Raw genomic sequence first — 15,168 nt, 5'->3', positions numbered from 1 at the left:
ATTGATACTATAATGATTGGATTCAACCTAACTGAAGATGAGAAGATTTTTACTTCAGTGCTTTGAAATTAAGTATGATGCTGAAATTAAATTCTTAGTTATAATTTCTTAAAGCAAGCCAAAATTTCTACACATTTTGTGAAATGTATTTCAATTAACCCATTGTTAGAATCAATGCCATCTGCCCTCCCCCACTTGTTGTATCTCAGCAAAAGGTTTGTTATGACAAATAGGAAGTGCAATTTTCTAACTAAGAAGCAGATGCTAAGAACTACAGCATGACAAATAAGGTTATACTATAACTAAACAACAAAACTATTGGTTTGAAATAACAGTAACTGCTTTTAAAGATGGTAGCATTTACTAAATTAAACACAGTATTATTATTATTAGCAACTGATCTCTTCTAGGTTTTTTGGGGGGGTAGCATTATACAGACGGGATGTCATTGTTGTTCTCTGGAAAGGTAGATATACAGTATATAAGACTGCATCAATCTGGCTTTGTTGATGGATAGCATTTGATACCATCAGAACAAATGTGCCCATATACCAGTTGGTATACAAATTGCTATCTGTGGAAGACATAGAACACATCTTAATTCTTCCTTCAGAATGCTATTTAGCAGCAGATAAAGTTTCAGATAAACTACGTTAACACATATCAAGTTTATTTCATTACCTTTTCCATTATCAGATTCTGCAAAATCTGCCACCGCCTATTCATCATTCCAAGTTGTTCAGCAAAATCTGTCTTGTCACTACGCTTGCTTTCCACATCCTGACTACTAATCTGCAACACTGATTGGTTAACGAAGTCCACGGTTAACTGTTTACAGCTTACATCAATTTTAAAGCCCTTGTGAAAAACAAACAGAAGAGAAACTCTCATATAGTGCAATATGTATCTTAGCACATGCTGTGTTTTGACTTAACAGTGTTGCATCAAACTTTGCCAAAATTTCTGCTTTAATGTTCACCAGTATGCTAACTTTTTCTTTAATTCATTGAGGAGGAAGGGAAAATTGTAAATTGTTCTCAACATTCTGGGTTATCTCCACTGTGTTGGAAATGTGGAAGAAAGGATGGCACATTCTACCATATTTGGTGGTCCTGTACTGAGGCCACGAAATACTGGAGAAGGATTAAAAAATGGCTAAAAGAGGTTACCGGGGCAAGCATGGAATGGAGACCTGAGAACCTTCTGCTAAGCATTAAACCAGAAAACATGAGCAATTCAATATGGCATTTGAGCCTACATATAATTGTGGCCGCAAGAATAACTTATGCACAATTTTGGAAATCCACTACCATACCGTCGGAAGATGCTATAATTAAAAAGATCTATGAATGTGCAGAAATGGACAGAATGACGGGTTGGCTGAGGGACAAAGGAGAAACGGAACATTACCTTAGCTGGAACTTATGGTATATGTGGGCGACAAGGAGAACAGCAGGGACTTAAAACGGGGAAAGTTAAAAGTGAACATGGGTATTGTAATAGATCCCTGAATTTTGTAATGAGAAGATGTGGCTTAGAGACCTAACAATGAGGAAAAAAAAAAGTTGGGCTGTGAATGACTGTCACCACGGGGGGGGGGGGAAGAGGGGGTTGTATGTTTAAAATTGTATTTGTATTTGTATGTTTTACTCTTAAAAAATGTATAACTAATAAAGATTTATTTTAAAAAAACATTCTACCTAGTAAGCTGCTTATCTGATGATGACAGCAGGAAAGGGTTATGCTCTTATAATATTTCTTTTGAAGAGAGATCATTCAAAAAATAATCCTATAGAGAATTATTTCCTATTAAAAATAAATGTTGAAAATCTTTGGAAAAAGAAAGTCCCTGAATCCAAGACATGGTCTTGCTAGGGCTATGCCAGAGCTTGTTCCTTTCAATCCAAATCCCAACCCAAACTCCAGGTTCCAAGCATGAAGATGAATATTGATATCCAGAACATTAATAATGTTAATGTCTGTTCAGCCCTGTCAGTGTGTATAACTAGTTACCCTCACCACATTTTGAATAACAGAGTTGGAAGGGACCTCGAACATCTTCTAGTCCAACCCCCTGCCTAGGCAGGAAACCCTACACCACTTCAGACAAATGGATATCCAACATCTTCTTAAAAACATCCAGTGTTGGAGCATTCACAACTTCTGGAGGCAAATTGTTCCATTGATTAATTGTTCTAATTATCATGAAATTTCTCCTTAGTTCTAAGTTGCTTCTTTCCTTGATTAGTTTCCACTCATTGCTTCTTGTCCTTCCCTCAGGTGCTTTGGAGAATAGCTTGATTCCCTCTTCTTTGTGGCAGCCCTTGAGATATTGCAACACTGCTATCATGTCTCCCCTAGCCCTTTTTTCATTAAACTAGACATACCCAATCCCAGCAACTGTTTTTTATATATATTTAGCCTCCAGTCCCCTAATCACCTTTGTTGCTCTTCTCTGCACTCTTTCTAGAATCTCAACATCTTTTTACATTGTGGCAAGCAAAACTGAATGCAGTATTCCAAGTGTGGCTTTACCAAGGCATTATAAAGTGGTATTAACTCTTCATGTGATCTTGATCCTATCCCTCCGTTTATTGATGATATCTGACCCTTTGCTCCTATATGACCTCCCGGGTGCCCTCATATTGATGTTAAACAGAAGTGGAGAGAGCACCTTGTTCTGAGGAACACACAAAAAAATTGTCTCAGGCTTGATCTCTTCCCCTCTGCCAAAACTAGCTGGAACCAAACCAGAGAGAGGAGATGAACCACTGAAGCATGTCCACAGGGTAATTACAGGCAAAAGTCCAGTAATTAAAAATGTATATCCTAAATCAATGGGGTATTACAACCTTCAAATGCAACGTCACAAGGTAAGTATGTACTTCTCTAAAACCAGATCCAATGCCATTATGTAGTAGATATCAATTTAAAGTGATTTTCCAACTATTCCCTCTTTAAATACCTTATATTTCTGGAGGTATTCCTGGACAGCTTTATGTCCCACTATATTTTTTATGTTTTCCTCATCCTTAGAAATAGCATTTTCCATCAAAATAATCCAACTCATGACTTCTGTGATGGCATGGCGAGAAGGAAGCTTATCCATTTGCAGCTACAAAAAAGTAAATCAAAACAAGAACGAAGAGCCTGTACATGCTTTGTTTATAGGTATATCATTGTGTATATATTATGATGGAGAATATATGTTCAAATATGAAACCAACTTTTCTAATTTGAAAATATTCAACATAATTAAAGATAAATAAAATATATAATAAAGATATTAAAATATATATTATAATGTCCCTCTCACACACACGGGGGGGGGGGGGGAGAAAAAGAGAGAGAATATATATACAGTATACACACATACATGCACACAAAATATAATTGCCAGTACTTTAAAGATACTTTGCCTTTCAGTATCAACAACTGCATTTATATATATATATATATATATATTTATATATATATAAATCCCATTCACATCAATGCAATTTAATTCAAAGTAAATTGCCTAGAATTAACATTTAGAATTAGACTGGTATTATTTATTTAGTCCAATCAATGGTGTGTTTCAAAATTTTTTAGAACCTCTTCTGTAGGTGTGGCCTGCTTTGTGGGAGTGGCTTGCCAGCCATGTGACTGGGTGGGCGTGAACCAACTTGTAAAATGTGGCGAAACTAACTTAACAACGCTGTTGCTTAGCAACCAAAATGTTGGCTCAGAAACTCTGGCATTTGAAGCACGCAAGTCTTAAAGCTGTCAAGTTACAAGACCCTTGCAACCCTAACCCTTCAGAAAAAAAACCCAGGGGTGTTCAAACTTGACAGCTTTAAGACTTGTGGACTTCAACTCCCAGAATTCCTCCTCTCACTCTTCATCTTGATGATGTGAGGACAGGTGGGGGGAGGGAGCTAGAACCGGTTCTAAAAAGGCACTGTAGATTTGTGGAACCTCTTCTAGAGAAGAGTTTAGAACTGGCAGGAACCCACCCCTGAGTCCAATCCATGTGTTAGTAAAAGGCTGTGGTGTATGTTTCCATATATTGTAGTCCAACAAAGTGTTCATAACATCTATAAACAGAACTGTTGTGTTGGAAAAATACTACTCTCTCATCTCCAGAATTGAATTTGAAAATGTGTGAATGAACTCCACTATATCCTGTCATACAGTACTGCTGCTAAATCAATTTACTTCCTTGTAATAATTGTAATAACTAATTATCTCCATTCCAGAATTATCATATTCAAATAATTGCAAAAAATCACTGCTAAAATATCACATACAAATCCACTATAAGCACTAATTTTAGAACATTTGTATTTTGCATTATTAGCTATTATATTCACAAAAGGTTTTGTCAAATCCATCTCTCTTTTTTCTTCCCTTAATGGAAGAATCACTGGATCACTGCTAATATGAACATTGCAAAGCACTTGCATTTGAATTGGAAAAAATGTGCTTGGCAAAGAATATTAATATACATGGATCATTTCTTTTTTTACAGCAGTCACATCCAAAAGAATCCCGCCTCTGCTTCAAAACCTGTCTTCAGATGTCTACCTTTGTGTGCAAGCACAGCTGTTTTGTTTTACTGACAGTCCTAATGTGGAAATATTATGTGTGCATAGAGATATACCATGCACACATACAACTACTTTGCAGTAGTTGCATGAGCCTTCTGAAGGATATAGTTTTCTTTATACTTCAAGCAGAGAGTCTTTGCTCATGCTAGCACACTTTGCAAAGAACTTGTTTGGAAAGCACAGTCTCGCTAACCACTATCAAAACATTGGAAACTGCTACCCCAGTCATGTAGATGGAGCCACTATGGAGAAACAAGACACAGCTGAAATACTAAAGACACATCAGCATACCAGATGGTTTAAATAGTACACCTCTGGGAAAAGAATGGATTAAAAACTCTTAATTAAAAAAAGGCGGTCAAAGTCACTATGCCGTTCAGTATGCAGACATTTGAATCTTTTTGACTATTTTTTATCTATATTAAAATAATTTATCCAGTTGGGCTTGCTTTCGCAGCCATTTATTTCCTGAAAACAGGGTTGAGTTTCTGGAAAGAAGAAATTTATGAGCAATGCCTGAAGAGAAAGTTGCCAGAAAAAGTACATACATATTTCCCTGTGCATTGAATGAAATCATATGTAGTGAACTGAATTTGCCCTACCTGATGCAGTTTTTCCTGCACTACTGGAATCTGTATGAGCAGTTCTGTCCACTGATTATCAATTTGTGACAGTCCAGCCTTCAAAGACGCAGTATCCACTTTCTTCAGCCGGAGAAGATGATTTCCAGTGCTCAGAACAGTAGATTTTTGGGATGACTTTGCATCAACTTCTTTGGAAAATTCCTGAAATAATTGTAATTTGGCATAACTAGCAGGTTCCAGCAGTTTTATTAATAAACTTGGAGTATGAATAGAATGGAAATGTTTTATTTTGAACTGATAATTAAGAGTGCACAGCACTGCAATATATACATGCACGATTATATAGCCCCCGAATATATAATAGTTTTGGATATTGCCATTGTGTTACTTTATAAATTTTATTCCGCAACTGAAACAATTATATTACTAAACAATTAGATTGTGAAATGTCAATGGCTCTAGTTTTTTTATTCGTACCTACCAAAAATGCATTCAGATGATCTCGAATTATTTCTAGTTCTTGAGGAACTGTGATAGATTGCTGGGTCCAATATTTCAAACGTTCCATTGCTGACTGGAGCCAATGAATCAGCTCAGCCGAGTCACTCTGATATCTATAAAGATGATGGAGGACAAATTTATTTCACATTAAGCCACAGATATTCACTTTCGTGAAGTCATTCTCTGATCATTTAAAAGGTTCCTGATAAAATATTTTATCTTGAATATTCACATTCACATTAAATTCATTTTATTTTTATGTAAAATTGTATACTGTCACAAGCAATATCTGAATACATGTATACCAAACAATTTCAATTCTTCCCTTGGTAGGAGCAGACAGATTTTGTGATTCACAAATACTCCCTTATTTGAAAAAGCAAATGACAGTCAAGAGCCACGACAATACGTAATTAAAGTATTTCACAATGCACCATAAAATTCAACTCTTTTCCTCCCTGGAAGGTATTTTATAGTTTTTTTTCTAGTGTGTCTTAGAGTCCACAGTTTCTTAGTGTTTTTAATTTAGATATTTCTAAAGTACATAATGCTTCTGCAAGCCAAATTATCTGCTTTAGCAATGGAGGAAAATATAATTAATTTAGGATGCTTTGGACTCTTTGAATGACGCTTATTTACTTGTTTATAATTCATTCATTCATCACGCACTCATACATTTTACAGTTTTTATAGCCTACCCAACTCAAAACATTATGGATGAGTTATATCCAACACAATTAAATTATAAAGCAACCACAACAATAAACCAAAAGTATATAAATCCCTGGAAATACTGTAATAATTCAACTCTTTCCTGGGTTGGATGCCAATAATAGTGAGCTAGGATTGAAAGTTGAACTCTACCATTGTTTTCCTGGAATTCTCTCCAATTTCAAAAAGTAATAAAACATGTTATGCAAGTAACTGTATTGATGAAATACAAAATGAGAAAGAATCCAAACTTATTGCTTTTTCATGTTATTAGCAATACCTTGTCCAGAGTTTAAGTATAGTTTCCAGTCTGTGCATTTCCTTAGTAACTTTGTTGGTAGTATTTAACCAATGCTCCCCTATCTGGTTCAATTGAGATTCCAATTCTGAACATGTCACAGAGAACAGTAGTTTTTTCCCATCATCCAGCACTTGGTAAAGTTTGGGTTGGTGTTGAGTAAGACTATATTTCAGGTGCTTTGATAACAAAAGACAATAAGAAACAATATGAAACTGCAATTATTTCTTTCTTTATTATAACCCACAAGGAAAAAGAAACCTACAAGTTTACCATTAAAATGTTCCCTGTTGATGTGAAAACCTACATTTTGGTAACAATTCAGAGAAGTATACATTAAACCTTGTTCATGATTAATGGATTCTTTGCTTTTAGTTTATCCAGATACTATAACTTTCCATACATGCATACTCAAATACACACATGCTCATATGCATGCATGCCGTACATGCACATTCAAATATTCTACATATAATACACCCTGCATCATGTTGCAACCTTATGGCTTGTCTTTTAGCCTAAATTAAGTTAGAAACAATTGCCACAGGAAGTAACACGAATACAGGCTTGGATGATATTTGCAAAGAAAAAACTAATTCTTAACAATGACTGTGATCTAGGAAAATTATAGAGAACTTTATTTCTAATATATAATATCCAGTCATGATTTAAAAATAAATAAATGACAGATGTAAAGAGTGTCATCCAAACCTATAACACAATGTCTGAGGCAAAAGACTTTCTCTTTCCCCTCCTTAGAACAATCAGTAGCAAAATGTAACTGCAAATGGGGTGTGAATACTTATGGCAAAAGTTTCCACTAGGATGCACAAGAACTATTCCTGTCTAGAGCTTAGTAGTCCATACATTTATATGCATGGTCTTGCTAGGAAAATAAGATATTTTCCCTTCATGTACAAGTTCCCAGAAAAAAACATTTTGCTTCTGTGCTGCAATTTATGCAACTTACTTAGTTCATGTCTAACTAATTTATCTATGGTAATTAATGCAAAAAAACAAAACAAAAAACAAAATAGCACAAAATTATATATATAATCATGTCTTCTCTATTCTTGTCTCCAGGTAGTTATATTCCAGGTTATAACAGATCTTTGTAGGGGGTGGGAGAAGAGTAAATAAACCCATGTACTACTTGGGATTGAAGAGAATCAATCCCTATAATGCATGCATAATTGAGTAGAATAATATGCATACATTTGCATTGGATTACACAAATACATCTGATCATTTTATCAAATAAATGTCTATTTTGATTTTTAGTGTAAATGAACAAAATCCAAAAGACATCTGACATGATGTCCTGCTTGTATTCTTCTTCAAGCATTTGTTCAGTGTTGTTAACTCAGCTAGAAACACATCTTGATCTGATGCATAGCTTCTCTTCTGTTAACTGCAGATAGGGGAGGGTAGGATGAGTGGCCAAACCCCTAAAATGTTGGTGTGTACAAAATGTGCAGGAATTCAGATGGACAAATTATTACCATTACCTGATAAAGTGAAATCCGATCACTAAGCCTTTCCTCAGTTTCTTCTACCAAGCCAACACTAGGAATGTTGGTTTCAACAGCCTCCAACTGCTGTATGAGTTCCTGATATTCTTCTTCTAAATGCATCCAAGTCTGTAAACCAAATAATTTCCAAATAATTTCTCAGTATTTTTCAAATATATTTCTAACAGAAAACTGTTCCACACTGAATTGATTGAGATAGGTCATCTAAAAAAATCATTTTAACAGGAATTACAGTATTTCAAATGTTCCAAATTTTCTGAGAACTATTTGGTTTCTCTTTTTTCCTCAAACATATTTTGGTACTTTCTTGGTCCTAACATTTTTAAAATGAGAGCAGAATCATGCTGCAAGAGTCTTGGTGGCACAGTGTTTAGAATGCAGTACTGCAGGCTAATTCTACCAACTGCCAAGAGTTCAATTCTCACTGGCTCAAAGTTGACTCATCCTTCCAAGGATGATAAAATGAGGACCCAAATTGTTGGGGGCAATAAGCTGGCTCTGTAAACTGCTTAGAAAAGGCTATAATATTGCTATTGCTATTGTTTTCATCTAAAAACATTTATGTTGAAATTTCAAAAACATTTCAAAAGATCCTTTTTATTTTATTTTATTTTATTTTGCTAGTTGGTTATTTTCTATATATGCAATATACTCTGTTGACTTGAGCAGTTTCAAGTGAAGTACAGGGCGGGGCATAACCTTTTCCTAGGGGGTCACAGCAAGATCGACAGCAGTTTACAACTTCCGCGACACCTCATTTTAAAGCCCATAAAAAACTGAATTGAATGAGCTATTAAATGTTAAATTTGCTTTAAGAATGGCTGGAAAATTCGATTCGGAAGAACAAAGGATCATTGACAGAATAAAATGCATTGCCTTTCGAGAGGCTCGCGATGCTGGAGCGACGTTTATCAATCGAAAATGGATTGCAAACAAATTGAAACGTCATCCAGATTGGGTTACTGATAATTGGAACAAAACAGCCCAAGAATGTTTCACAAAATTTGGAGAAGGGCGTCCTCTGCAACTGTCCCAAGAAAGCAAAGCCATCATTGCAACTGGCAGTCGCAAACAACGAAAAGGAAACCGAAAAGTGGCCCAAGAAATCCTTCAAATTCGTGGAAAACGAGTTGATCAAAGGACAATCGGCCGATATCGAGAACGAGAAGGTTTGAAGCCATTTCACGTCATTTGCAAACCATTGAAAACTCAAACACACGTTCAAGATCGGCTTTGGTTGTGCGATTGGTTGTCTGAATGGACCGAGGAAGATTTTCTTCATTTGGCGCCATCTGACGAATTCTTCGTTTATGCCATTCGAAAACCGAATTTCCAGAACGATCGAATTTGGGCTAAAGACGTCGACGACATCGCCAAACATGAACGATATCGACAAATCGTTCGCAATCCGACTTGCATCGGGATTTTCGTCATTTTCACAGCCAAGAAACTGCATTGGGTTTTGAAGGATAAAGGGGAATCCTGGGATGGCAGTTATTTCCGTGAGAAAATTTTATTGGAGAATGTCATTCCATTTCTCAGTGATCCAGACAATGTCTTGGTGGTTGGTGAGGCTGTCTTTCTTCATGACAAAGCTCCTTGCATGCGTGCAAATGCGACTCAGCAATTGTTAAAGGAAAACAATGTCGAATTTTGGGGCAATGACGTCTGGCCGGGAAATTCGCCAGATCTCAATCCGGCAGAGAACATTGGGGCCATAATTAAGGATGAAGTGGAAGCTCTGATGATTCAGGAGCAAGGTCAAAATCGATATTCGGTTGAAACTTTGAGAATGAATTTGGAAACTGTGTTGAAAAATCTGGAAAATCAAACGAAACTGTTTGAAGATTTGTTGTGTTCTTATCCACCTCGTTTGAATGCTGTTTGAAGGGCTAATGGTGGTCATACTGACTATTAAATCGTGTCAATAAACTCAGTTTTTGATGGGCTTTCGAATGGTGTATGAATTATTTGTGTTGTTATTACAAGTGTTGCTGTGACCCCCTAGGAAAAGGTTATGCCCCGCCCTGTATACCAAAAAGCAATTTATTTTGCCTTTAAAAAGGAAAGCAGATCGCAGTCATTCAGCTCAGAAAGTTAACACTGTTTCAGTTTCAAGTTTTATTTAAGTGGAAGACTGTTGCATGATTTGCAGACAAATTCTACAATAGAATTTGTAGACAAATTCCAAATAGCTCTCAACTAAACAAAACAAGTTACAGGAGCGTATAGTTTATCATCTATCGAGACATTAAACAAGTATAAATATTTAAACTGAAGTAATCAGAAAATAAAAAAGATTAAGTGCCTACCAACCTTTAATGGCATTTTCCTGATGTTTTAAATTTATTTATCCAATAACAACAACAACAACAAATAAACCAGGAGGGATAAAATATAGATTAAAGAAACATATATGTGAAGATTACCTCCAATTACCTCCACTAGACCGATTAGATCCCACAGATTAGGCCTCCTCTGAATTCCATCCGCCGGCCAGTGTCGACTGGCAACTACCCGGAGGAGAGCCTTCTCTGTGGCTGCTCCGACCCTCTGCAACGAACTCCCTGTGGAGATTCGAACCCTCACCACCCTCCAGGCCTTCCGCAAAGCCCTCAAAACCTGGCTGTTCCGACAGGCCTGGGGCTAAAGAGCTGTTGCCCCCGTCTCGAATGATATGACTGTTGTGAGCTTTAAATTATATATTGTTATGTTTGTTTTTTAAAAAATTTTTTGTCTGTATCCCCCTTCCCCGGTTCGAGTTGTGAGCCGCCCTGAGTCTCCCTTCGGGGGAAAAGGGCGGCATACAAATACAATAAACTGAACTGAACTGAAGATTAGGGAATATTCATTGCATTTTTTTTTATAGAAAATTGGATACAAGAATGTGTATATCCAAAGAAGACCAAGACCTTACCCAACCAAAAAATTATAGACCTATTTCATTACTCAATGTAGATTATAAAATTTTTACTAAAATATTAGCAAATAGGCTAATGGTGGTAATTCAACAATTGATACATACCGATCAAACTGGTTTTATACAGGGCAGACAGATGAAGAACAACGTTAGATTAATTATTAACGCTTTAGAATACCTGGGAAAGAACAATCAAATCCCGGCCGCATTCATATTTTTGGATGCAGAGAAAGCCTTTGATCGGGTTAATTGGCAATTCCTGCTGAAGACATTGCAAAAAATGCAGATAGGAGATGGCTTTTTACGGTCAATTGATGCAATATACCAGCAGCAAACAGCCCAGATCATTGTCAATGGAAGTCTGACAGACTCCTTTCAAATTGAAAAAGGTACAAGACAGGGCTGTCCTCTGTCCCCATTATTGTTTATTATAACTTTGGAAATACTGTTGAATAAGATACGGGGCTTGGGCGGTCTAAAAGGGATTAAAATTAGACAGCAAGAATATAGAGTCCGTGCATTTGCGGATGATCTGGTCATAATATTGGAACAACCGCAGGAATCTAGTAGGGTATTATTGAACACGATCAATCAATATGGTCAAGTCTCGGGATTTAAAATAAATCTAGGAAAAACCAAAATATTAGCTATAAATATGACTATCAAATAGAAGGAAGAACTGGGGGCGATGCTAAGATGTGAGGTAGTTAAAAAAGTTAAATATCTTGGAGTTAATATTTTAATCTCAAATGGGAAATTATATAAGCATAATTATGAACCACTTTGGCATAGTATACAGTTGGAGTTGAAAAGGTGGGAAAAATTGCATTTGTCCTTGCTGGGTAGAATAGCGGCAGTAAAAATGAACATTTTACCAAAATTTTTATTTCTTTTTCAAATGTTACCAATACTTAAAAGAGATGTGAATCTTTCAGAATGGCAGAAGGGTATTAACAAATTTGTGTGGGGAGGAAAGAAGCCAAGGGTAAAGATGAAAATAATGCAAGATGCACGTGAAAGAGGAGGATTGAAATTACCTAACTTAAAATTATACTACGACGCAGTGGCATTATCTGCAATTAGTGACTGGATTCATCTAACTAATGACAGAATTTTGAATATCGAGGGATATGACTTGTTATATGGTTGGCATGCTTACCTGTTATTTAACAAAAAAATGGATAAGAAATTTAAAAATCATATCTTAAGAAATGCTTTATTGCGGGTTTGGAAAAAATATCAACATAAATTAAATGATAAAGTGCCCATGAGGGCAATTCCTAGACATGCAATTGAAAATATGAATGTAGAACAAAAACACGATAGAACCACCTATAGACAACTTCTTATCTCAGAAAGAGGGGTGATGCAACTAAAATCTTTAGAGGTACTTAAAGAAGAGAAGGTAGTTCAAACGTGGTTTCAGTATGGTCAACTACAGGCTAGGTGGAAAACAGATCAAAAAATTGGCTTTGTAAAAGTTGAGGATAATTTGTTTAAACAAATAAGAGATCAAAGCTCAATGCACATAAAGAGGATATATAATGTACTAATACAGATGGATTCTGAAACGGAACTGATTAAGGATTGTATGATAAAATGGGCTCAGAATATCGAGGAACCAATAATGCTTGAAACATGGGAAAGAATCTGGGTAAGAAATGTGAAATTTACACAAGCACAAAACTTGAGAGAAAATTTTTATAAGATGTTTTATAGATGGCACCTAGATCCTAAAAAGCTTGCCTCTATGTATCCAAATGTTCAACCTAAATGTTGGAGATGTGGTTCTTGTGATGCTACATATTTTCATATATGGTGGACATGTCGTAATGTCAAGGCATTTTGGATAAAAATATGGTGGATCCTGCAAAACATTTTCAAAAGAAGGATAAAATTCACCCCCCCCCAGTTGTTTTTACTGGGTATATGTATTGACTTTACAGCAGCAGAGACTAATTTGGTTCTGTACATAATAACGGCAGCAAGACTCTTGGTGGCGCAGTATTGGAAGAAGAAAGATTTACCTACAATTCAAGAATGGACTTTGAAAGTTATGAACTTAGCCGAAATGGCCAAAATTTCAGCATATCTCAAAGAACATTCAAACGAGAGATATAAACGAGACTGGAAAAAATGGATTGATTACATAAAAAGTAAATATGGGACTAAGAAACTCCAGATAGCTTATGCTTAGTATCAGTAACAATTTAAATTGTTTAAAATTTGGGTAACAGTAAGAAGCTGAGTTCAATGTAGAGATATTTTAGACTGTGATTGTCCAAAAGTTATACCACGTATGGTCTTTGGGAAGTCGGGGGGAGGGAAGGGAGGTGGGGATTTAGGGGGAGGGGGGAGGGGGGAAATACAATATGTGTTAAATTCCATGATTGCATTTGTATACTGTGGCTTTTCAATGTTAGTGCGAAAATAGAACAAACCGAATATACTGGAAGGTAATAGAAATATACCGAAGGAAAGAGTCGAGTGAAAGAAGAAGGAGGGTGGAGAGGGTGAGAGAGAGGAGGAGGAGAAGGGAGGGAGGGAATGGATTAGAGGGAGTGATAGGGTTAGGGTTAGAAAGAAGGGGAGGGGAAGTAGGCGTAGAGGGGTGTGTGAGAAGGAAGAATGAAAGTTGGAGGGGGTTGAAAGAGGGTGTATGGTGGGCCAAGGTGGTATATTGGGTTTGTATTGTAGAGGGCATTTTCTATATAAGTGAGGGCCGTGTTTATTACTCAATGTTATATGCCCTGATTAAGCACAGTAAATATGTGATTGTATAGAATGAAAACATAATAAAATATATATATTAAAAAAAAAAAGAATGTTTATAAATTTCGTCCTCGATTTACAACCATTCATTTAGTGACCATTCAATGATTTATGGGCATTTTTTCACATTTAGGACCATTGCAGCATCCCTGTGGTTACATAAACAAAATTTGGATGCTCGACAACTGGTATGTATTTAGATTGTAGAAAGAAAGATTGTAAAATTTGGCAAAATTCACCTAACAGCTGCTTTGCTCAACATGCCTTGCTTAGCAACAGAAATTGTTGGCTCAGTTGTGGTAATAAATCAAGGATCACCTGTACTACAGAAGTATATACAAAAATTGCTACCAATTTTTGAGACCCCCCCCAATAAATTAATATAACAATTGATATAAAAATGGGTTGAAAATGAAGTTATAAAATTTCCATACTGCCCAGGTGGCAAAATGATTTTGCGGTTGCTCAAATGATTCTGAACTTTTGATTTAATCTTTTCAGGAGACAAATTGTACCTCTCCTCAAATGTTATCACTTTTCTTAAGAATTTTTTATGCCCCAGGCAAACGTAATGAAAAGTTAAAATTTAAAGGAAAAGAAAAAAGAAAACTTTACCTCTAGAATATATTCCAGCTCCACTCCTTTCTTATGAGCTTGTTTTAATACTGCAGAGCCTTGTGCCATTAGATCTACATGGATTTCAGTTTCCTTCACAAGAGCAAAGCTGCTTATTTTTCTAAAAAGCGTTTCTGTTAGGATCGTGTGTGCCTCTAGTCCTTGGAAATATTCCTGAGAAAATTATCATTTGTTATTAACCATCATATTTCAGAAATTTACTGCTGTTGTACAAACAATCTAAAATTTAAATTTTCTGATGTCCTCATAGTTTGTGTCTTATTTATATTCTCAGCAATGGAACAGATTGTGCTGCAGAATCTATTCAAAATATGCATCTTGCTTAGCTAAAAAAACTTTCTATCTTTCAGAGAAGATTGAATTAACATTCTTTCCTCACATGCATACTAGGAATCAGAGTGTTTGTTTTGTTTCAACTGCAGGTTATCCTTGACATTTTTAAATAGTGTCATTTTGCATTTAAACTAATTTTGCATCACAAAACAAAATAGCAGTTTATGCAAATACACCCAAGATAAAAACACAATTTTGAAACATAAGTATTTGAAGTATGCTTATACATTCTGGTTACTGTACTGTCAAAACATGTCTGCTCCTTATGGAGGGTGGGGGGAATCTATTC

The 15,168-nt window shown here is 35.9% G+C and overlaps 1 protein-coding gene across 3 annotated transcripts in view; it reads right to left on the bottom strand.

The window, feature by feature from the left end:
- SYNE1 (spectrin repeat containing nuclear envelope protein 1) overlaps nt 1-15,168 on the bottom strand; it is a 373,011-nt gene that overhangs the window by 94,864 nt on the left and 262,979 nt on the right. For all 3 annotated transcript variants that reach the window (XM_087718281.1, XM_087718279.1, XM_087718280.1), the window contains exons 106-112: nt 14,526-14,699; nt 8,195-8,326; nt 6,669-6,865; nt 5,658-5,790; nt 5,195-5,377; nt 2,966-3,115; nt 682-858 (exon numbers count right to left, since the gene is read on the bottom strand). In XM_087718281.1, coding sequence (XP_087574407.1) covers nt 682-858; nt 2,966-3,115; nt 5,195-5,377; nt 5,658-5,790; nt 6,669-6,865; nt 8,195-8,326; nt 14,526-14,699 — 1,146 coding nt within the window. The remainder of the gene's footprint in view (nt 1-681; nt 859-2,965; nt 3,116-5,194; nt 5,378-5,657; nt 5,791-6,668; nt 6,866-8,194; nt 8,327-14,525; nt 14,700-15,168) is intronic.

Source organism: Thamnophis sirtalis, unplaced genomic scaffold (assembly GCF_051295495.1).
Source record: "Thamnophis sirtalis isolate CommonGarterSnake01/CBP01778 unplaced genomic scaffold, rThaSir2_p1.2 scaffold_6, whole genome shotgun sequence".
Lineage (NCBI taxonomy): Eukaryota > Metazoa > Chordata > Lepidosauria > Squamata > Natricidae > Thamnophis > Thamnophis sirtalis.
The sequence above is the reverse complement of the archived record's forward strand: the minus strand, read 5'-3'. Positions and strand labels throughout refer to the sequence as shown.